Source organism: Sus scrofa, chromosome 5, assembly GCF_054392235.1.
Source record: "Sus scrofa isolate SSC_HxYL_T2T_F1_AM1 chromosome 5, Sscrofa_HxYL_maternal_Yorkshire_Landrace_v2.0, whole genome shotgun sequence".
NCBI classification, from domain to species: Eukaryota; Metazoa; Chordata; class Mammalia; order Artiodactyla; family Suidae; genus Sus; species Sus scrofa.
Genome location: NC_139387.1, coordinates 26,189,715 through 26,213,290, shown reverse-complemented (window position 1 = coordinate 26,213,290; position 23,576 = coordinate 26,189,715). Strand labels below are relative to the sequence as shown.

At 48.4% G+C, this 23,576-nt stretch overlaps 2 protein-coding genes across 4 annotated transcripts; one reads left to right on the top strand and one right to left on the bottom strand.

The window, feature by feature from the left end:
- The first annotated feature begins 2,975 nt into the window (after positions 1-2,975).
- Positions 2,976-10,616, top strand: ZBTB39 (zinc finger and BTB domain containing 39). Of its 3 annotated transcripts, none has more exons than XM_005663904.4 (2): positions 2,976-3,021; positions 4,533-10,616. In XM_005663904.4, exon 2 carries the CDS (start codon positions 4,577-4,579, stop codon positions 6,710-6,712), a length of 2,136 nt encoding a protein of 711 aa, XP_005663961.3. In that variant the 5' UTR covers positions 2,976-3,021; positions 4,533-4,576; the 3' UTR covers positions 6,713-10,616. The 3 variants fall into 3 exon arrangements, with proteins under 3 accessions (XP_005663961.3, XP_084812233.1, XP_084812232.1); XM_084956107.1 differs by having other exon boundaries at positions 4,402-10,616; XM_084956106.1 differs by having other exon boundaries at positions 4,399-10,616.
- Positions 10,617-12,783: 2,167 nt separating this feature from the next.
- On the bottom strand, positions 12,784-14,675 carry GPR182 (G protein-coupled receptor 182). Its single transcript, XM_003126290.5, is given in 3 exon segments — positions 12,784-12,979; positions 12,982-14,093; positions 14,601-14,675. Coding segments are annotated over 2 exon segments (1,167 nt in total). The 5' UTR covers positions 14,078-14,093; positions 14,601-14,675; the 3' UTR covers positions 12,784-12,908.
- Between the last annotated feature and the right edge of the window lie 8,901 nt (positions 14,676-23,576).

Below are 23,576 nucleotides of genomic sequence, written 5' to 3'. Positions count from 1 at the left end.
TAAAACCTTAGCTAAAAATATTACAGGATCCTTAAGATCTGAAGAGTCAAGCACAATACCATCTAGTATACCTGCCTATTTTATGCCTATGAACTATGGTCCCAGAAGTTTATGTAAATAACCAGGCCAAGTTAAATGCAAATAAATTGATATGTTATCTTTGGGAAAAGATGGGAATCATTGTAGAGAGAAAAATTATGTTTTCACCTTTGTAAACTTTAGATTCTAATTCTGCTAATTCTCTTTGAGGCTTTGCAATATACCTATAAACTGGAATAGATGCTAAATTCTTCTAGTTTCCTCAAATATCTGGGTACAACACTCCAAACTAATGTTTCCAGTTTTCTCTCATCCTTCTGACTTGGAGTCACTAATAACAAAGAATGCCCTTAAAACTCCTTGGAAAGGACTATACCAGGTCCTACCCAGATGGCAGCCAAACTTCAGAGACTTGAACCTTGGGTCCAAATCCCCCACTAGAAAAGGGGTCCTTCAGATTTTAGGAACTGTGCACCAGCTGGAGATTTCAAAATCAAATTGACAAGGGAGAAGGGTAAATGACATTGACGTAGACTTCTACACAAGACACCAGATCTAGACTTCCTACTTTAACTAAACATGCAGCCCTTCTTTTCTTTCTTTCCTTTACTCTGGCTTTGGTCTGGAAAGGTAACACCATCATCCATATCTCCTAGGCAATTTCTAAGAGGGGTAACACTTCGGTGCCAATTTTGTCATAAAAACTCTGATCTGTCCATTAATAGTGCCACCTTAATAAAATTTGTTTGTGCCCTGACAGAGTTTATGTTTGTCTATTGTGATTATGATTCTCCTCGGGTCTAGGGAATGCCTGAAAATGGCTAGTGCATAACTGGGTAATGCCTTTTAGGAAACTGCGCACTTAACTGTTCACAGACAGACACCTCCTGAATTTGGTCAACTCCCCTGAATTTACATCATCAAATTAGAAAGGACCTACCAGCTGGCTTTCATGATTCAGGATTTGCTTCCTTTGGCAGGTCCCTCCTCCTGGTTAGGAATGAGTACAGATGAGGCTATGATCAGGAATCTCTCCTTAACTCTAAAAGATTTTGCAGAATCTGCTGCTAAAGCACAAAAATCCTTACACTCTCTGGCCAAAGTTGTTCTTGATAATAGGATAGCCTTCAATTATCTTTTAACTAAACAAGGAGGTATCTGTACTATGGCCAACACCACCTACCGTACCTAAATTGATACTTCTGGGGAAGCTGAAACTCAGCTACATAAGATTACTGAACAAGCCTCTTGGCTTAAAGAGGTGACCCCTTTAATGGGTTCTTTCTTTGACTTGTTTAATTTTGATTGCTTTGGGTCTTGGGGACCATGTGTCTGAAGCTCACTGCAGACATTGGGAACTGTCCTGTTTATAATAATCATAGTAGTCTTGTTGGAGCCCTGTATTCTCTCAAAAGCTTTAAATGCGTGTTCTCAGCTGCTAACCACCAAGCAAATGATCTCCCTGAAACTGGAACATGAAAAAAGGAATGAAAAAATATGACCAACTAAAAAATTGTGAGCCTGAAGTTGTGCTCTGTGAATACCACACAGATTCAGCCAAAAAACTTTCATGACCTGCAAATGCTGTGAGGAGAACTTCAGAGCTGGTAATGGTGCTAATGCCTGGATTTAGATCACATCTCTCAGTTAAGCTCGGGTAGTTTTGGGTTGATGACAGTTCTTGAGCAGGAGCATTTGGAGGGTAACTGCACTAAAGGAGAAGGGTGAGTGGAAGCAGAGAAATCGAGTTCTAGGAAGAGCTGGGGAAGTAGGAGAGGAAAAATTATTTCCCCTCTACCTTCAAGGTTCTTGACTGAGTAGTTAATGAAATATTAACAGAAAAAAAAAGAAACAGAAATTTAATAACATATATACATGGGGGAAACCCAGGAAAACTGAGTTTCTAGAGATTTAGTAACCCTTCTCTTCCTGGTGCAGAAAGCTAGACACCCTTACAAGTGGACATTTCCCTTATAAATGTAAACGTCTCTTAGAAAAGAGTAACTTCAACTGTTTTCTCCCCTATCTGCTGCTTCTTAGTAATCCTGGCAGCCAAGGAGGCATATTTTGGGGTGTCAAGTTCTCCCCTCCAGGGAAGACAGACTGCCAGAAATAGGCCTGAGCTGCCAAGGTGCAGTGGGAGCCTGTGAATTCCTTCATTTGGCCACCCAGCTGGAAGGAAGAGACGCAGTGAATTTTCAGAGAGTGGTCCACCAGGGGTGCAGCCCTCAAGTGCTGGTTCATTCATTCAAGCCGACTTCATTAAGCACCTACCATATGGAACAGTGGTGTGTGGTAAGCGAGGGGAGGCAGTAGTGCGCAGAATCACAGACCCCTGCCTTCCTGAAGCTCACTGCCTAGTGGAGGAGATACAAATTAACCGAATAATCTTACAACTTTATGTAAAATTACACAGCAGACATTTTGAGAGTAAACTTCTGGGAATATGAGAGTAGAACAGGGGAGGCGATTTAAGCTTAGAGTTGGGATAGGATTCTTCAGGTATCAGCCAAGGAGGGAGTGGTCCTACACCTGGAGATGATCAGGGCTTCAGAAAAGCCCGGCCTGGGGATGGGGATTTGGAAACATCCCCCCTACAGCCCGCTGGGGGTCCAGCGGCAGTCCCAGGGCCGCGCGGTGGTTGGAGGCGGGGCCTGGCGGGGAGGCTGGTGGGCGGCCGCAGGCTCGGAGGCTTCAGCGGGCTCGCAGGGCGCCCGGCCCCGCCGTGGGGGGGCGCTGCCTCCTCCCGGGCGGCTGGGGGCGCTGCGGCCGAGCGGCGGGGGGCGCTGCCTCCTCCGGGACGGCGGGGGGCGCTGCGGGCCGGGCGGCGGGGGCGGCCCGGGCCGGTGCGGCGAGCGGCTCGGCGGATGGAGAGTCTGGCCGCGGCCGGCGGCGCCGCCTCCTCGTCGGGCCGGGCACGGCGGGCCGGGGCCTTTGTGTGAGGCGGCGGCGGCGATGGTGCGTCGGGTCCCGCGGAGCCGGGTAAGTACGGCCGGGCCGAGGGCTGCCATGGCCGAGGCCCGACCCCCGTCCTGCTCTTTCTCTCGCTCTCGCTGAGCACCCTCCTGCTCGCCCCACTCATTCGGACCTATGGTTCCCCCGCCGCGCGCCGACCCCGGCCGGCCCCGCCGCCCATCCCTCTGCCCTCGTCGGTCCGCGCCCCGCCGCCACCTTGGCCCCCGCTCGAGGTCGCCCCGAGGAGTCCCCCGTTGTTTGGGGAGGGACCGAGGTGCTCGGTACTCCGCAGATGGAGTGCCCCAGGCCGATCCAACGCCCTTCCTCCTGGATTCGACCCTCCGGAGGGGAGACTGTGGCGCCATGGGGTTGTTGGGGTGCCTTCTCGAAAGTTCCGAAACCGCCCCCTCCCTCTCCCCACTCGGGCTTCCCGGTGCCCCGACCTGCTGACGGTTGATGTTTGGCCACCAGGGCCCGTGAGATGCCTGGCTGGTACCCAACAATGCTCCTAAAGCTTCCTGGGCCCCAGAAAAAGTTGGGAGTTAGTCGAAAGTGGTGAGATGGGGAAAGGGGCCGTGTTGCACAGGGCTAGTCGTGAGGTTGAAGGAGAAGGCGACTAGCTTGTCTTCCTTCGATGTGTAGGACTCAAAAAGGAGAAAAAGTGGTACTGAGCAGTACTTTAGGAGTTACCTATATAACTAGATGCTTCTTACCGGCATCAAGTAAATCTCTTAGTTCTGATCAGAAGCATAAATCCTGAAAGGGGGGGATTGAAGCATATTTAGGTAATATTAAATACCACAGTTATGCTCTGCTTTGCTTTACTTCTTTGGTTCTGAGTGCTTTACTTCACCCGCAGCATACAGGGAATGTGAGAAGCGTATCCCAATGGCTCTAGGCTGTGGAAGAGAGCAGAGGAGGCAGGTATTGCAGGTAGAGAGAGATGGGAACTCAAGAATGAGCAAGAGGTTTATTTAGGGCCTGAAAAAACACAGCAAAGATAGGAAACTAAAGCATAGAGCATCCTTATCTTTTTTTCAGCAGCTAATGGAACTTGATAATTGTGTTCAAGTATGTATATGGCATTTGGCATCGTAAGGGAAGAGAATATACTCAGTGAGATAGGAAAGCTTGTAGTCAGGAGGAAATTAATATGAGAAAAATTTGAGCCGGTTTCTCTGGTAATGCTAGAAGACTGCGCCTGAGAGGATGCTTCTGGCTTGGTTTTAAGGCACAAGCTTCGGTTCAGTCAGGCCTACAGCCTCTCTTACTAACTCTTAAATAAAAACCAAGCTAACAGATTTTTTTCAGTACTTCTTGATTTTGTTATGATGACTCTGTCTTTGGAGATATGCAGGGAGAGAGGTCACTGTCCTGTCACTTTTGCTGTCTTTGCCCCCCCAGCAGGATGGAGCAGGTGTATGCCCATTCACTTCTGCTCTCTTGGAAACCTGCAGACTGGTGGCATTTTCCCTTGAGGAGCTCATCACCTGCAGGGGTGTGTTTGGCCACCCACCTTTTCCTTTTGCTGTCCACAGATTAACCGTGCTGATAAGGAGGCCACTTCGTAGGAGCTGCTAAGATGGGCATGAGAATCAAATTGCAAAGCACCAACCACCCCAACAACCTGCTGAAGGAACTCAACAAGTGCCGGCTCTCAGAGACCATGTGCGATGTCACCATCGTGGTGGGGAGCCGCTCCTTCCCAGCCCACAAAGCCGTGCTGGCCTGTGCGGCTGGCTACTTCCAGAACCTCTTTCTGAACACTGGGCTTGATGCTGCCCGGACCTATGTGGTGGACTTCATCACCCCTGCCAACTTTGAGAAGATTCTGAGCTTTGTCTACACATCAGAGCTCTTCACGGACCTGATCAATGTTGGGGTCATCTATGAGGTAGCTGAGCGTCTGGGTATGGAGGATCTCCTTCGGGCCTGTCACTCCACCTTTCCTGACCTGGAGAGCACTGCGGTGGCCAAGCCCCTGACCAGCACCAGTGAGAGCCACTCTGGAACCCTGAGTTGTAACTCCGCAGAACCTGTCCCTCCCCTTGGAGAACTCCGGGGTGGAGGGGAGCACTTTGGTCCTGATAGGAACTGTGTGTTACCTGGTGATGCTGGAGGAAGCTATAAAGAGGACGAGAGAAATGTTACCAGTGACACTAACCATAGCCTGCCTCTGCCCCAGCAGCCACTGCCGCCAAAGACAGAAGACCACGATGCCCCTGCTCCTTTCACATCTGTGCCCAGTATGGTGACCCAGCCGGTTCTAGGTACTGTCAGCATGGGCATCCAAACCAGCACGAGCTCCTGCCAGCCATACAAAGTCCAGAGCAATGGAGACTTCAGTAAAAACAGCTTCTTCAGCCCTGACAATGCAATAGACATTACCACTGGGACCAACTCCTGTCTGAGCAACAGCGACCACTCCAAAGACCCAAGCTTTGGGCAGATGGATGAGCTCCAGCTGGAGGACCTTGGGGACGATGACTTGCAGTTTGAAGACCCCACCGAGGAGATAGGCACAGCTGAGGAGGTGATTGAATTGAGTGACGACAGTGAGGATGAGCTGACTTTTGGAGAGAATGACAACCGAGAGAATAAGGCCATGCCCTGCCAGGTGTGCAAGAAAGTTCTAGAGCCCAACATTCAGCTGATCCGACAGCATGCTCGGGACCACGTGGACCTGCTGACCGGCAACTGTAAGGTCTGTGAGACCCACTTCCAGGACCGAAACTCTCGGGTGACCCATGTCCTGTCCCATATTGGTATTTTTCTCTTCTCCTGCGACATGTGTGAAACTAAGTTCTTTACCCAGTGGCAGCTGACTCTCCACCGCCGGGATGGAATATTTGAGAACAACATCATTGTCCACCCCAACGACCCCCTACCTGGGAAGCTGGGTCTCTTCTCAGGGGCAGCCTCCGCAGAGCTGAAATGTGCTGCCTGCGGAAAGGCATTGGCCAAAGATTTCCACGTGGTCCGGGGCCACATCCTTGACCATCTGAACCTGAAGGGCCAGGCTTGCAGTGTCTGTGACCAGCGCCACCTCAACCTCTGCAGCCTCATGTGGCACACCCTCTCCCATCTCGGCATCTCGGTCTTCTCCTGCTCTGTCTGTGCGAACAGCTTTGTGGACTGGCATCTCTTGGAGAAGCACATGGCTGTGCACCAAAGCCTGGAAGACACCCTCTTCCGCTGCCACTTGTGCAGCCAGAGCTTCAAGTCAGAGGCTGCCTATCGCTATCATGTCAGCCAGCACAAATGCAACAGTGGCCTTGATGCACGGCCTGGTTTCGGGCTCCAGCACCCGGCTCTCCAGAAGCGGAAGCTGCCAGCAGAGGAGTTCCTGAGTGAGGAGCTGGCGCTGCAGGGCCAGCCTGGGAATAGCAAGTATAGCTGCAAGGTGTGTGGCAAAAGGTTTGCCCACACAAGTGAGTTCAACTACCACCGGCGGATCCACACGGGCGAGAAGCCGTACCAGTGTAAGGTGTGCCACAAATTCTTCCGAGGCCGCTCAACCATCAAGTGCCACTTGAAGACACACTCCGGGGCCCTCATGTATCGCTGCACGGTCTGTGGCCACTACAGCTCCACCCTTAACCTCATGAGCAAGCATGTCGGTGTGCACAAAGGCAGCCTCCCGCCTGACTTCACCATCGAGCAGACCTTCATGTACATTATCCATTCCAAAGAGGCTGAAAAGAACCCGGAGAGCTGACTGGGTCCCAGCAGAGCCGGGGGAGCCCCCAGGCAGCAGCCAGGACATTGATTATCTAATGGCTGTTGGTCCCTCCGCAGCGGAAGTTACAATTTTGCCTTGCTCTAGGAGTTCTGTTCTGTCCTGTGTTTAAAGAAGAGAAAAAGAAGAAATAGCACATGAACACTGATACTGTTTCTGAGAAGCAACGGCCCTATCATGTTTACCTCCTTACCTTTTCCTGCCCATGGAGGGCTGTGTTTTTGATTTTTTCGAGGCTGGTTTTGGGATCTTGTCAGGCGCTTAGCATCAACTAGATCCCCTTCCCCAGTCTCTCGAGTTTTAGTTTACTGATAGGTTTTATGCTGCTAAGAATCCAACCAACAGCCTCACTGAACAGAGGAGGTGGAGAGAGGTTTTCACTGTGGGTATTTCTGCCAGACCTCCAACTGGGACACCAGCTATGAGAGAGATTTTGGGAATGTGGTCATTCAGAAAAGACTAGTCAGCAGGGCAGCTCATCTCAGGTGCCAGTCCCAGCCCTCAACAGGGGAAAGGTGTAAGGGATGGAAGGACCTGCTTGTTCCACAGCTCTAATCTGCTGATTGGACAGTAAAATCTCTTGGCAGCTAGATCCAAACTGGGGACAAAGCTTTCTATTTAGGTCAGAAAGCTTTGGGATGAATCCTTGTCAGCCGGAAGAGGTGTCCTGCAGTGCTGCCAGAGTGGTAGCCTTGTGGACAGGAAGGGAGGTTTCTCTTTTCTCTCAATTCCAAAGAAACATAATTTTATGGAGCAGTAGCCCAGGACATCAGGCCTTCCTTGTGGGACAAAATGGACAGGGAGCCACTTTGGTGTAGTCATCTGTCATCTGGCCACCTCCATTGACCCTGAGTTTCCTGGTGGAGAGGTGGGGATGTCTCTGACAGCAGCAGCCTTGCCTTAATTTACATCCAGTCTCCCACTAGTGTGTTTGGCCTATAGTGTAGATGAGAAGACCTCATGAGGTGGAGTGGTGGACTGTGAGTCCTTCAGGATTAAAGGGACCGGAGTAACTGGTGGTGTGTAGTGGGAAGTATGTTCTCTCTGTCCCAGTTGGGTAACCTGTTTGCTTTGTGCTTTCTGGGCCAGAGCTTTGGCAGTTCACCTTTGACCTGCTGGAATTTATCCTGATCTGCCATTGCATTGCCACCAGGGGGCGCTATTGGATGACAGCTGGTTCAGGCCCTCCCTGGGTGACTAGGGAGTGAGTCTCCCCGGTCCAGGGGTTGCTGGTTGGCTCCATTCTTAGTTGCCTGTTTAGGGGCTCTTGCCCAAAGAAGGCTTGAGGGGAAGGGCCCTTGGAGCTCACATACTCACAAGGTGGCACCTCAGTAACCCGTACTACCTCACCTGCTCAGGCGAGCTCTGGGAGTCCCTGGCCTCGACCCTGACACTGCCCCTGGTGGGACTCAGCAGCACCCTGGGCTGTTTCACAAGCAAGTGGTTTTAATTAACTCACAAAGCCTTTTTGGACATTAATATTTATTTATTTTTGTTTTTGTATACATATTACCCAGCATCTCTTTTGGATAAGAGACTTCAGGAAAATGAGCTTCTCCCCAGCAAGTAGCCATGTTCCAGGGGACAGTCCTGGCCAGAGATTTGAACAAGGGCTAGACTGGGAGAGAATGGGTCAAGCCTTTAACAAGTAAATTCTTTTCTTTCTCTCCAGATTGTCTCTTGCAGAGTAAACCCAGGGAACCCTTTAAGAAATGGATGTAAGTTCTACAAAGTTGGGGCTTGTTAAATTCCTAGGCCTTTCTTCCCTTTTCCATCCTGTGATTGAGTATGTTGGGGACTGGGTTGAGGGGATCAAGTCCCATGGAGGTCCTTTTTGCATGTTTTCTCATCCTTCCTAAAAATTGGGAAGCAGTAATAAGATGTACAGGTAAACCAAAACTCCGTCCCTATTGGACCTGCTTCCTCCCTCCTCAGCCCTAAATTGATAAAGCCTCCAAGTTGGTGTGCTTGGCTCTCTGGTGGGGTGACCATTACACGAAGGGACTTGTGCAAGTGGCCAGCTTTCACCATCTTAATCCAACTTGTTAAATGTTCCTTCGAGACATTCCCGTTAGGAAAGCAGTTCTGAGATTTTGCATCCCTCACCAACTGCTCCCTTTCTTCCCATGCTGATCATTAGGTGTTTAAGAAGGAAAGTATGTAAAAGACTACAGACGCCTATCTCCTAAGCTTTTGTCACCTTTTGATGGTGAGGACTGATTTTCAAATGGCTGGATTTGAGAGTCAGGTACTCGCTGGAACCCAGCCGGATAGCTGAGAGTGGGTCAGTATGCAGGAGAAACCCTTTTCCTTAGCAGAGGGGATCATGGATGCTGGGTAGTCTGTATACTTAACCTGAAACTGTGAAGTGTCCCCTTTTTGCAAGTAAACCAAAAAGCAAATCTTTGAAACTTTGTCCCTGAAACACTAAACAGAAAACTGCACCCCCTGATCCTCCTGCGGCTAAGTGGTTGAGCAGGGTGGCTTGGTTGGTTGCAGTCAGACATGTAGCAAGTCAGTAGCTCATGAGGCTCATTGACCAAACCCTGTCCCTCACCCAGTGTCCCCCATAATTGCACCTCAACCCTTCCTCTATTTGGAGTTATGCCTGCTGCCTCTGCTTTCAGCTCACCCTTTTCTGCACTGTTTTACCTGAAACACTATATTGTGGCAGAGGGTGCTCTGGAGTACCTGGTGGAAGGTATTTATTTTATTTTGAGTTTAAAATTTTTCAGCCTTCTCTTCAATGGTTGCCCTGTCTGCCCTGGAGCCCGGTTTAGCACTGTCTCCTGCTGTATTGTTCCAAGGTTTTGTTTGACCCTTGAATGTCTTTTCTTCTCCTTCTTCCCTCTTTTTCTTGTTCTGTACTCAGGACCAACTACATAATTTACAGAGCCCTTTGTTTAAAAATTAAGAATTTCAAAATGGTGACTAGAACATTAAAGCAAGTGCGAGGCCATTCCTGGCTTTTTTCCCTAAGGAAAAAGGGTGATTCTGTAATGGTACACTGTAAACAGTAGAGGCTGCTTGTGGCCAGAGGAAGGGATCAGTATCCTGGCACTCCTCTGACCATCAGTTGCTCCCTGATGCCACAGCATCCGCTGGAAGCTCTGCTGTACCCTGGTGTTTGGTCCTAAATTTGAAGGCTCCATAGAGTCTCTATAGTTCATGGCTAGTTGGGAAGAAAGGAGGTGGGGATGGGGGTGAGGAAATGGGTAAAAATTCTTTTTGGCTTTCTTCTGATCTGTCAGTACCCTTTTGTCTCTAGGACAGCCTTTGGACTTAAATACCTTCTCCCCAGTCAGGTTTTGCTGCTGCTGAATTTTCTTCTTCTTCTGGCCGCCTGCTGTGCTCTATTCCCCAGTCTACTCAACTTTGGAAGTGAATTTAAATTAATTACAGATAGACACTGATTTTGTTGTCAGGAAAGTGAGCTTTGTGGAGAAACCTACCCATCTGGGAGTCCACACGTGTCCTTTTCCCTAAATCCTGCACTGAATGAATCAGAAAGCAGGGTGCACAGCTTTTGTTTCAATGTGATTACTCGTGGTCAACTTGGCATCAGAAGGAAAACGAAGCTTTTGAATTGGATGTTTCCGTAACACCCTTCCCCTGTCCAGTCCCCCCCCACCTCTACTAGCTAAAGTCTCTTATGAAACCGAGAAGAGTTGTTGACGTCTCACTCCTTCCATTAAATTAATAAGTACTGACCTCCTAATATTTAAGTGTTTACTATCTATTGCTGTAAAGTTTTGTATATTTTGTAAACTTCTTTTCCCAAATAGTAGATGTCTAAAATCGTTGAACATCTGATTCTTTTATATTCCATTGTTCGGCACAAAGTGTGGTTTTTATTTAGAATAAAAAAAAAGGAAATTTGAAATGGGAGTTATTTTCCTATTTACTGTGATCATGCTCATCCTTTCAGAGTTCACAGTATCTGGGTCATCACCCTTTCAGTAGCAGGATTCTGCTCAGCAGATGCCAGAATTCTTTCAGGTAGCACATTTTCCATTCCTGTAGCTGGAATTCCCCAAGGTTAACGTGACCTGTTTTTAGTGGAAAATTAACTCAATGACCCAACCTTTTCAGAGGGAACATCCCTGAGGGGAATCTTTTGGCTCAGAGAGAGCAGTGGGATTCTGCTAATGTCTAGTTGGACCAGAGATTTAGCCACAAATTGTCTTGCCGATGCCATTTAAATCCCCGTAACACAGTGTTGGAGTGGAGAGGCAGATTGAGAGGGGGCTGAGGTTTGGCATAATTTCACGAGGTTGGTAGCACATGTCCCCCAGCAGAGAAGAGTTAGGGTGTGACACAGTCCATTTGGTCTCAGAGCGCGTTGCCCAAGCCTGGCCCCCATCAGTGCTCAGCAAATGCAGAGTGGAATGCTGTCGGCACACCAGTTCTCATAGGCCCTAAGGAAGTATTTGTGCTGCCAGGGTGATCAGTGGTTGCCGGAGGAGAGTCCATGAGAAAAGATTTTGGGAAAATGTTCTCAGGCAGCCTGGGGTGTGACAGATATAAAACTGGGTTTCTTTTAGGGAAATTTTGGAGCCTGAGTCAAAGGGGGTGGTCATATGGGCATTAGGTGGGGGTTTGGTTTTTATGTGGGCACAAGGGTGGAAATCCTAATCCATTTAGGATCGTTCTGTTAAGCCTTTACTACAGCCCCAAGTCACGACCTGGACTCCCCTGGTTGAAAAGGAGCAGCTGACACTTTTTCAGGTTTGGGCCCAGTGAGCAGGGGAGGGAGACACAGCTTTCCCTCCATACTCTTGACAAACAGTTCTGTACACCGTTGGAGCACATGTTTAATGCCGCTGGGGAATACAGTCTCAGCTTTCTAAGGGAAGAGGGGATGGCGGTCTAGGTTAGCTGGTAGTTCTTCCAAGTTAAACATACATAGTGCACACTTGAGCAAGAGAGAGCATCTCAGTGACTGTCCAGAGGCCCTTTGCTCTCCACAGGCAGGATGAAGTGGCCAAAGTTTCAGAACTGCTGGGCAGGGACCTGCTTTTAGGTTTACTTTAGTCAGGGTGCTTAATGGATATTGTCCAAGTTTCCCAAACTGATGAATGAGCCTTTTCCAGCAGACGTATGTGTTGACAGGAGGACTTCTTTTCCTGTCTATAGGACAAGTGCTAATAGAACTAAGTTCCTGGGCAGGAGAATTATGAGAAGACTTGACCAGGGAGAAAGAAGTCTGAGGGTGAGAACTGACTTAGAAGAATACCAGAATTCTGCCCTGTGATGGGATTGGCAGATTTCCACTTCCCCACCCTGTGCAGGGGCAAAGGCTGAGGGTCAGAGCACCTGTCAGTGCCTGCTGCCAGCTGTCCTGAAGTCTGCTCCCAGAATGGATGTCCTGTGATATTTTCCTATGATTTGGAAAGGGAAGGACAGCAGGTAGAAGTCTGGAAACGTCCTAGACCCAGAGCTGGGGGAGATGAGCTGTGAGGAGCATGGACTCTGGGACAGCTTCTCTGTTTTCGGGTGAGGGGGTTGGGGTGGAGTAGGGGGAGCTTATCGGTAAGGAAATGGAGCTGTTTCCTGGATGGTGGGGGTGGAGAACCCTCCTGCAGTCCAGCTGCATGGTGCTGGTCTCAGGCTTCGGCTTCACCCCGCCCCTGCATTTATCATCACACTGAGGATGCACTGCTAGGAAACGGCCTGCTGAGGCCTCTTGGCTCCTTGGCCTCTGGCCTCTTGTCCCCTCAGCCTGCATGGTGTGCTGGGAGATCAACAAACACAAACACAAAAGGAAAGTTGTGTGGGGTTCCTGCGGAGCTCACTCTTTCCGGCCAGGATGATTTCTGAAATGATCATCTAGTTTCTACTGAACATCTCTTTAGCTTCAGCTCCCTTCCCAATTTCAGCTGGTAATGCAGACTTTTTCTAAAGATCCAGAGTCATGGCTGTCTCTGTTCTTTATTTCACCTTTCCCCTGCATGTCTCCCTTAGACACAAGGACCACGCCAAGTAGTACAATGCAAGAACCTGTTCTCTATCCCTCCCTGCCCCCTCCCGATCCCCACCTCAATATTTTAAGACATATTCAAAATTAGCCCTGAGTGCTCTGACCCTCTCCCCACCTCATCCCCCCTCCTCCCACAAATCTCTCACCTACACTTCCTGCTTTCTACTTTGCTGGTGGGGGAGACCGGACTTTTCCTCAGCTGGTTGTGCAAGATTGGGGAGCAGAGGTGGGTGGGGTATTTGCGGCCTGGAAGTTCAGACTCGGTGATGGGGGCCCGCTGCAGGGGGCTGGATGCCCTCTTTGGTGATGACAATGGAATGCTGAGTGGAGGAGGAGGAGGAGGCATGTCTGCCCTCCCTGTCCTGGACCTTGGGAAGGTAGTGGACCACAGCATTGAGCAGCCGGCCCTGGAAGCTGGGGCTGAGAAAGTTGTAAAGGATGGGGTTGACAACACAGTGGAGCATGGAGAAGCAGTCGATGATGTCGTAGAAGAAGTAGAGCAGGTGGGCCAGGTAGCAGTGGAGGGAGATGTGGGTCCCGTGCAGTGTGATCAGCAGCAGGGTCACATGGTAGGGCAGCCAGCAGATGACAAAGACAGTTATGTAGGCGCACACCAGCCGGCAGTGGCGCCGGCCCTCAGGCTGTCCTGCCTGCCGCAGCCGGCAGGCGGTCAGCACGTTGAACACCACCATGAGAGGGAAGGGCAGCAGGAAGCCCAGGACAGTGGTGGACAGGGCCGCCACCAGGGCCCACGTGCTGTACGTTTCAAAAGGTGCCATGAAGAGGCACATGGGCTCAAAGCTGTCCACCAGCTGGATGTGGACCACCTCAGGCAGCGGGATGAGGGCTGCGAGGACCCAGACCCCCATGCACACAGCCCGTCGTCCTCGGTGCTGGTGGCGCTGCCAGGTTGGAAAGGCGTTGGTGAGTGTGACGTAGCGGTCGATGCTGAGGCACACCAGGAAGAAGATACTGCTGTACATGTTGACGAAATAGAAGTAGTGAGTGAAGCGGCAGGAGAAGCTGCCCCAGAGCCAGGTGTAGTCCAGCGTGACCTCCAGCATCCACACGGGCAGAGACAGGACGATGCCCAGGTCTGCGATGGCCATGTTGAGGACGTAGGGGCGCAGCAGGCCTGCGCGGTCCGAGCTGTGCCAGTTGACGCAGATCACCAGAAGGTTCTCCACCAGCCCGACGACGAAGATGGCCAGGTAGAGCACGAAGAGGGCCACTCGCTTGGTGTCCTCGCTGAGCTCCATGTGGCACTCAGGCAGGGTGTGATTGAAGAAGTGGAGCAGTTCGGTCCAGTTGTGGATCTCTCCCAAGTCGCTGGCAGGCCCCACGCTGGGCCCCGTGGTGGACATGAGGACCAGCAAGTGTCTGGTGGGAAGAAGGGAGGGTTGGAAGAGAAAGGGGGCCTTGAAAGCAGCCACCTGTCCCCAAGCTGGTAGGCCACAGGGACCTGGAGGCTTTGGGGAAAGAGTCTGGGTCAGAAGAGGGGAGAAATGGAAGGAAGCGTAACATTCAAACTGTGCGTCAATAGTACACAACTCACTGGCAGCTTTGACCCAAGAGCAGAAGTGTTTTGATAAGGGGTCTCAGTGCTTTCTTCCCAGTCCCGGCCAATGCCACCCTCCTCCAGCCCAGGGGGCTCAACCGCCACTTCTCTCCTGGCACTTCACCCCTTGGCCGTTTCATACAGCCTTCCTTAGGGGCTCTTTCTGTGTCAGGCTATTTGGGCCTTGTGTGTGACTGACGCGCACACACACACACACACACACACACTCTTTCAGTTCATCTTTGGAAACATCTGTGGCTTATGCAGGAAAACCAGTTGTCTCCAGGCCCCACTCACTCCCTTCTTCCCTGAGAAAGGGCGACTCTCACCTGAGCCGGTGGTAGGAGAACCTCTGGTCCTGAAGGGTGGGCAGGTCTGGACTGTTGGGGAGCTGCAATGAGGCTGGAGGGACTGTGGCTGTGGGGCTGGCTTTGCTTCGGACTTCAGGGCCGCCCCTCTCATCCGGAAAGCAGTATTACTGGCTGAGGCTCTGTGGGAGAGGGTCAGGGCTTTTCCTGCCTTCCCCCAATCCAGTTAGAGGGGAAATCACAGCAAAAGATCCAGTGTGGCGGTGACAGGGAGGAGTCAGGCTGCAAGCATTAAAATCCAGACTCTTGCAGCTCTGTGAGTTTATCTCTTTTAACCTCAGTTCTGTCTTCTGCAAAATGGGACAACAGTAGTATCTACTAATAGAGGTGTTCCAAGAATTAAATGAGCTATTCAGGTGATGTGCTGAGCAGAAGGCTGGCCCTGTGGTAAATGCTTTACATATGCATTTTACCCTCTCTAAATCAGATTGGAATCCCACTCTCCTATGTCTGTCTGGATTCTCACCAAAGCAGAACTGGCTGGGGGTGGGAGGGCTAAAAGAAATCTGAAAATTAGAATTGTTATCACTCTGACACTTCTACTCAATGGCACCCCTGGCATTCCCCAGCCTTCATCTTGCAATCCAAAGTGAGAATCTAGAGAGAGGTAAGACTGAATGCAGTGTGGTGGAAAGGGCAGTGCTGAGCTTCAGGGAGACTCCTGGATGGGGAGAGGAAGGACGGGAGAGAGAGAGACACACACACACAGCACACAGACCAAGCTTAGAGAGAGAGACAGACACATGCCTCTCTCTCCCTCCAAGCCAAGGAGAAGGCTCGGAGCCCCCAATTTGTGTTATTGGTGAGCATCTTGTGTCAGCATGGCTCCTGCTGCTCAGAGCACTTTCACCTTAGTTATTTGATCCCTGGGGAACTCCTGTGGGAGGGGAGGATGGGGTTCCTTATTCAGAGACCTTGCCTGTCCCCCACAGGCCACACTGAGAAGAGAGCAGAGCCACCTGGACCTGGGCCCATGTTTTGTAGGCTGTAGGGCTGGGAGTGTGTTGGCTGGAGAGGCTTGGATATATATAAATTTAATTAAGGTGAAATCCCTATGACAGTATTAACCATTTTAAAGTTTACAATCTGGTGGCATTTAGTTCATTCACATTGTTATGCAACCACCACTTTTATCTAAGTCCAAAATATTGTCATCACCCCAAAAGGAAACCCCACACCCATTAAGCACTCACTCTCGAATCCCATCTCCCCTCAGCTCCTGGCGATCAACCAGCTACTCTGCTTTCTGTCTCTCTGGATTTACCTATTAAGGATATTTGATATAAATGGAATCACATATATGACCTTTGCACCTTTTCTTCCACTTAGCATAATATTTAAAAAAAATTTTTTTTTTGTCTTTTCTAGGGCCGCTCCCATGGCATATGGAGGTTCCCAGGCTAGGGGTCTCATCAGAGCTGTAGCCACCAGCCTACGCCAGAGCCATAGCAACATGGGAGCTGGGCCGCGTCTGAAACCTACACCACAGCTCACGGCAATGCTGGATCCTTAACCCACTGAACAAGGCCAGGGATCAAAACTGCAACCTCATGGTTCCTAGTCGGATTCGTTAACCACTGAGCCATGACAGGAACTCCTATTTTTAAAAATTTTAATTGAAATCTAGTTGACTTACAATGTTTTGATAGTTTCTGGTGTACAGCAAAGTGGTTCAATTATATTTATTCTTTTTCATATTCTTTTCCATTATGGTTTATTTATTAGGATATTAAATATAGTTCCTCATTAAAAAATTAAAAATTTTGTTAAAGTATAGTTGATTTAGGAGTTCCCATCATGGCTCAGCAGTTAATGAACCCGACTGGTATCCCTGAGGACACAGGTTTGATCCCTGGCCTTGCTCAGTGGGCCTTGCTGGCTTTGCTGTGAGCTGTGGTATAGGCCGGCAGCTGTAGCTCCAATTCAGTCCCTAGCCTGGGAACCTCCATGTGCCATGAGTGTGTCCCTAAAAAAACAGACAAAAAGAAAAAATAGTTGATTTATAATGTTGTGTTAATTTTTGTAGGACCTTGTTTATCTATTTTATATATAATATATAATTTGTAGTTTGTATCCACTAATCCCATACTCCTAATTTATCCCTTCCCAATCTCCTTTCTCCTTTGGTAATCATAAATTTGTTTTCTATGTCTGTGAGTCTGTTTCTGTTTTGTAAATAAGTTCATTTGTATCATATTTTATATTCCACATTTAAGTGTTATTTGTTATAACATGTTGTCTTTGATTCATTTCACTTAGTATGATAATCTCTAGGTCCATCCATGTTGTGGCGAGTGGCATTATTTCATTCTTTTTTATGGCCGAGTAATATTCCATGTGCACGTGCGTGCGCGCGCGTGTGTGTGCGCGTGTGTGTGTGTATCATCACATGTTTATCCACTCATCTGTTGATAGATATTTAGATTGCTTCCATTTCCTGGCTATTGTAAATAGTGCAGTTATGAGCATTGGAGTGCACTGTATCTTTTTGATTTAGAGTTTTTCTCCAGATAATGTCCAAGACTGGGACATATGGCCATATGCTGGGTCATATGGCAGTTCTATTTTTATTTCTTTTAAGGAACCACTGTACTGTTTTCCACAGTGGCTGCACCATTTCCCACCAACAGGGTAAGAAGTTTTCTTTTCTCCACTCCCTCACTAGCATTTATTATTTATACACTTTTTATAATGGCCATTCTGACTGGTATGAGGTGATACTGCATTGTAGTTTTGATTTGCATTTCTCTGATAATTAGCAATATTGAGCATTTTTTTCATACGCCTATTGGCCATCTATGTGTCTTCTTTGGAGAAATGTCTTTAGGTCTTCTGCCCTTTTTTTTTTTTTAGTCTTTTTGCTATTTCTTGGGCCGCTCCTGTGGCATGTGGAGGTTCCCAGGCTAGGGGTTGAAGCAGAGCTGTAGCTGCCAGCCTCTGCCAGAGCCACAGCAACGTGGGATCTGAGCTGGATCTGCGACCTACACCACAGCTCACGGCAATGCCTGATCGTTAACCCACTGAGCAAGGCCAGGGACCGAACCCGCAACCTCATGGTTCCTAGTCAGATCCGTTAACCACTGCGCCACGACGGGAACTCCTTCTGCCCATTTTTTGATTGGGCTTTTGTTTTTTGCTTTTGAGCTGTTTATATATTTTGGATATTAAACCCTTGTCTGTCACATCATTTACAAATATTTTCTCCCATTCAATAAGCTGTCTTTTTATTTGTTTGTTTCCTCTGCTGTGCAAAAGCTTATAAGTTTGATTAGGTCCCATTTATTTATTTTTTTGCTTTATTTCTATTGCCTTGGTTCTGACCTAAGAAAACATTGGTATGGTTTATGTCAGAGAATGTTTTGCCTATGTTTTCTTCCAAGAATTTTATGGTGTCATGTCTTATATTTAAGTCTTGAAGCCATTTTGAGGTTTTTTGGTGGTTGTTGTTAGTATTTATTTTTTATTTTATTTTGTTTTATTTACCTATTTATTATTAAAGTATAGTTGATTTACACTATTTTGCTAATTTCTGCTGTACAACAAAGTTATACACATATATACCTTCTTTTTTATATTCATTTCCATTATGGTTTATCTCAGGAGACTGGATATAGTTCCCTGTGCTAGACAGTAGGACCTCATTGTCATCCATTTTAAATAGTTTACATCTACTACCTCTAAATTCCTAGTCCATCCCTCTCCCTACCCTCCCTCCTCCTTGGCAACCACAGGTCTGTTCCATTTTGAGTTTATTTTTGTGTATGGTGTGAGGGAGTGTTCTAACTTCATTGATTTACATCACTTAGTGTAATATTTTTGAGGTTCATCTGCACTGTAACATCTATCTGTGCCTCATTCCTTTTAATATTCCATTGCATGGATATGCCACATTTTGTTAATCCAGTCAAGGAGAGGATTTTTAAAAAGTCTGCTAACTGACTCTTAAAATTGTGGCAAAATTGTGAGTTCCCTTGTGGCACAGTGGGTTAAGGACCTGGCATTGACACTGCAGCAGCTCAGGTCCTGCTGCCATGGAGTGGGTTTGATCTCTGGCCTAAGGATCAAACTTCCACATGGCATGCATGGCCAGAAAAGATTGTGGTAAAATAAACATAACATCAGGTTTACCATTTTAGCTATTTTAAAGCACACAGGTCAGTAACGTTAAGTATATTCACATTGTTGTGCAACTATCACCACTAACCATCTCCTTAGGAGGGGTTTTTTTTTTTTTTGCTTTTTAGGGCTGTGCCCACAGCATATGGAAGTTCCCAGGCTAGGGGTCCAATCAGAGCTGTAGCTGCTGGCCTACACCACAGCCACAGCAACACCAGATCCGAGCTGCATCTGCAAGCTACACCATAGTTCATGGCAATGCAGGATCCTTAACCCACTGAGCAAGGCCAGGGATCCAACCTACATCTTCATGGATACTAGTCAGGTTCGTTAACCACTGAGCCACGATGGGAACTCCAGGAAGGGATTTTTTTTTTTTTTTTTTCGTCCTTTTGCCTTTTCCGGAGCCACTCCCGCGGCATATGGAGGTTCCCAGGCTAGAGGTCTAATTGGAGCTGTAGCCACTGGCCTACGCCAGAGCCACAGCAACGCAGGATCCGAGCCACGTCTGCGACCCACACCAGAGCTCACGGCAACACTGGATCCTTAACCCACTGAGTAGGGCCAGGGATTGAACCCGCAACCCCATGCTTCCTAGCCAGATTCGTTAACCACTGCACCATGATGGGAACTCCCAGGAGGGGATGGTTTTAACTTTTCAGTTTTCTTAAGGCCTCTTATAGAAAAACTGTTTCTCTGCTCATGAAACTTTATTTTTTTTTTAGCCCAGAAGTTCCAGGGCTAGAGATCAAACCTGAGCAACACCAGTGACAATGCCAAATCCTTACCTGCTGTGCCACCAGAGAACTCTAGCTCATGACACTTCTGATACCCAATGTGTGGAATTTTCTTCTCTATACCAATCAATTTTCCAACTCTAGTTCAGACATCAGTTGGGTGCTCTATAATTCAATTCTGACACCAACCTCCTGGATTTAGTCTCAGATTCCTCAGTTTAGGGGCTCAGTCCCACAAGTTTGTCCTTATTTTAGATATAAGCAGTGGGTTCCCCCAGGCACCCACACTTCTGTCCAATGTGACTTCAAAGTCAGGGGTTCCCACAAGCCCCTTCCTTCCAGTTTTGATAATTTGCTAGAATGGCTCTCAAAACTCAGAAATATTTACTTATTTTTATGGTTTTTATTATAAAGAATACAATTGAACAGACAATAAAGAGGTACATGGTGAGGTCTGTCCCTGTGCTGTTGGGATGCACCACCCTCCTGGCACGTGGATGTGTACCCCAACCCAGAAGCTCTCAGAACTTCATAGTTCAGTACTTTTTACGGAGGCTTCATCATATTGGCATGATCAATTATGAATTTAATTTCCAGCCGCTCTTTCCTCCCCAGAGGATGGGGGCAGGTGAGGCTGAAAGTTCCAAGCTTCTAATCAAGGCTTGGTTTTGCTGGTGACCAGCCCCATCCTAAAGCTGTTTAGGAGCCCACCAGGAGTCATCTCATTAGAATAGAAGACATTCCTATCACCCAGGAATTTCCAAGGGATTTAGGAGTTCTGTATACTTGTATTACTCAGGAAATTACAAGGGTTTTGGGAGCTCTCTGTTAGGAACTGGGGGCAGAGACCAAATATGTATTTCTTATTATGTCACATCTTCACTAACATATCACTCCTAGATCAAGAAATCTGTCATGATGAGCTACGATGATGCAAAATGTGGTTTACTTTGATATTTCAGATGGTTCTACTGTCTTTAGGATCCCAGTTTCTATCCTATGGATATCTTTTTTCAGTAAGGAGCTTTCTAAGAATCTTCACTCTCTTCTCTATGCCTTTGACACATGCACATGAAGGCTCTCTGGACCAAGCACCCTCCAGAAAGACCCTAACTTCTGTTCTCTCCATCCATATGGACCACACAATCAGACCCTGGCCATTTCCATTCATCTCAAGACTGCATTTTAGTGACTCAGTCTCCTGGGTCCCTGCATCTTCCAACCAGGACCTTTTCCCTCCCAGGTGGAGACATCATATGGGAGCCTGCAGCCTCACTTCCACCTGCTCCCCCAGCCCCCTTTCCCATGCCGCATCAGCATCACCCAGTGTGTATTTGCAGCAATAGGAAATGATGGTGGTTCCTTCTGGCAGGAGCACAGAGAGAAAGCTGCTCTCAGGAAGGAGCAAGTGATAGCTCTGCAGTTTTCATGTGAGTGTTTTTCTTTGGAGAGAGGAGATAGGCAGCTGGAAAGGGAGAGACTGGAAGGAAAGGAAAGAGGGAGGGGCAGGAGCCCAGGCTCCTTGCCAACCTGGGCAGGAGGAGGGGGGCAAACAGCTTTGTTTCAGGCAACAGGAGCAGCAGCAGCAAAACAATTCCTGGAAATTTATTCTTTCTCCTTCCTCTCCCTTCCCCCTCTCCCCCACCCCCCCACAAATATGTAGACAAGACATTGTAATCAACAATCAGAAAGGAAGGAAGGTACCAGGGAGGAGTTGTTGGGAGGCACAGATAAAGGCAGGCAGTTTCCCAGGGTCAGGAGGGGGCCAAAGGCTTGTGCCTGGACCCTGGAGGAAGAGGCATCTCAGGAATCCCCCCACTTGCCCAGCCTGTGTGGCCAAAGACCTTACTTTGTGGGGCAGGTGGATGGTGGACAGGTCAAGGCTGAGGAGTTTGGCAACAATGGTACTTTCTTCCCCAGCCAGAAGGTCACAGAGTACAGAAGCCAAGTCCAACTTGAGAAGTCACTCTGCCATCCTGCCATGGCTTCCTCCCACCAGGGAGGCAGCTTTGTCTGCACAGGAGGACCAGATCAGGGGCTCCCCAGGCTCCCCAAAGATGGATGTAGCGCAGTGACCCCATCCTTGCTCTGCTCAGATCTTCCCTGCTCCCTCATTCCTCTCAGAGACAGTGGAGAGAGCAGTAGTTTGGGGCCAGACCTGGCATTGACTCTTTGTCCTGCCACTTAGTAGCTGTGTGATTTTGGGCAAGTTACTTTACCTTTCTGAGCCTCACTTTTTTTATATTGTAAAATGAGGATAATGGTGCTTCCTTGCAGGGTTATAGTATGGGATACATGGCATCATATATGCAAAGCACTTGACGTAAGCATATCCCTTTTCCCACTTCTTGTGGATGAGGAGGGAGAACTCCCTTCTTGTGGAATTGATCTTAGTCCCACCTACACTAGTCTTGTTTTTTTTGCTTTTCTCTCTGTCTCTCTCTGAAATGGATCAACACCAGCTTCCTCTTTTATTTAGTTGTCTGATGTTGTGTTTCTTACATGGAAGATGAAGAACCCCAAACACCATTATGAATCACCAGAGAAAGATGTAAATTTATATCTTTCTCCTTTCTTTCCCTATCCCCTCTTAAAAAAAACAAATAAACAAACAAACAAAAAAAACACACAAAAACCCAGTGAAAGTAACAGCTGGCAGTTACTGAGCACACACCATTTGCCCGCCTGATTGCAGTGTATATCCAGGTATCACCTCATTTAATCCTCATAGAAACTTAACTAAGTGGGTTCTATTGTAGACAGGGAAACTGAGGCATGGAGAGGTTAAACAACTTGCCTACTGCTAGTAGTTCAGTAAACTCTTATTACAGAAATTATTGAGCTGGATGCTGATGCCTGATGGCTTTAGGTGGTCTGTGAACTCACAGACAAATATATACAAAATCCTTGGAGTTCCCGCTGTGGCTCAGTGGTTATGAATTGACTAGTACCTATGAAAATGCAGATTCAATCCCTGGCCCTGGACAGTGGTTAAGGATCTGGTGTTGCCGTGAGCCGTGGTGTAGGTTTCAGATACCACTCAGATCTGGTGTGGCTGTGGCTGTGGTGCAGGGTGGCAGCTGTGGCTCCGATTTGGCCCCAAGCCTGGGAACTTGCCTATGCCATGGGTGCAGCCCTAAAAAGCAAAAAAAAAAAAAAAAAAAAAATCCTGTCTATTGTATTAGGTCATTTTTATGGGCCTCCAAGCCTTCCTTGGATGCTCAGTGTGGTCCACGATGTCCCAAAGATTAAAAATGATGACCCTAGGAGTTCCCGTCGTGGTGCAGTGGCTAACAAATCCGACTAGGAACCATGAGGTTGAGGGTTCGATCCCTGCCCTTGCTCAGTGGGTTAACGATCCGGCGTTGCCGTGAGCTGTGGTGTAGGTTGCAGACACGGCTCAGATCCCGCGTTGCTGTGGCTCTGGCATAGGCCAGTGGCTACAGCTCCAATTCCACCCCTAGCCTGGGAACCTCCATATGCCGTGGGAGTGGCCCAAGAAATGGCAAAAAGACAAAAAAAAAAAAAAAATGACGACCCTAGAATGTTTCTCATGGACACAGGCCGGGACCAAAAAGTAGGGTAGGGCTTCAGGGACTCAGCCCTGGGAATTCTGGGAAATTTCTTGAGTGAGGGTGAAACCCCCTCACTCTCCCTCACCTTCCTGAGAGAGTGTGGGTGGGTGTGCGTGCTAGTCTAAGGAAGAGGAGGCTTGGAGAGAGAGACTGAGACTGGAAGCGCCCCGGGTTACCCTTCCCCCAGGGGAGTTGGCGCCATCCATAAGCCTCTCATAATTCCTCAGCTCTTCCCCCTTCACTTTGCTGTCCCTCCCCTCCCTCCCCTCCCGCCTCTCCTTCAAATTCCCCCACCTTCTGACCTGAAGCACCTCCCCTGGGGTCTCCATAGATGTGCTGTTTCTTGCTGATTCCAGATTTATGCCATTTTTACTGATGTGTGTTAAGCACCTAATGCGTACAAGACAGAAATCTCCCTTGAATTTTCCAGTGCTTCCTGAGGCCCCAGCTTCCTAAGGTTTCCTCCTTTTTTTTTCTTTTGTCTTTTTAGGGCTGCACCCATGGCATAT

Coding starts and splice junctions, on each gene's coding strand:
- ZBTB39 (XM_005663904.4), top strand. CDS start 4,577: ATGGGCATGAGAATCAAATTGCAAAGCACCAACCACCCCAACAACCTG.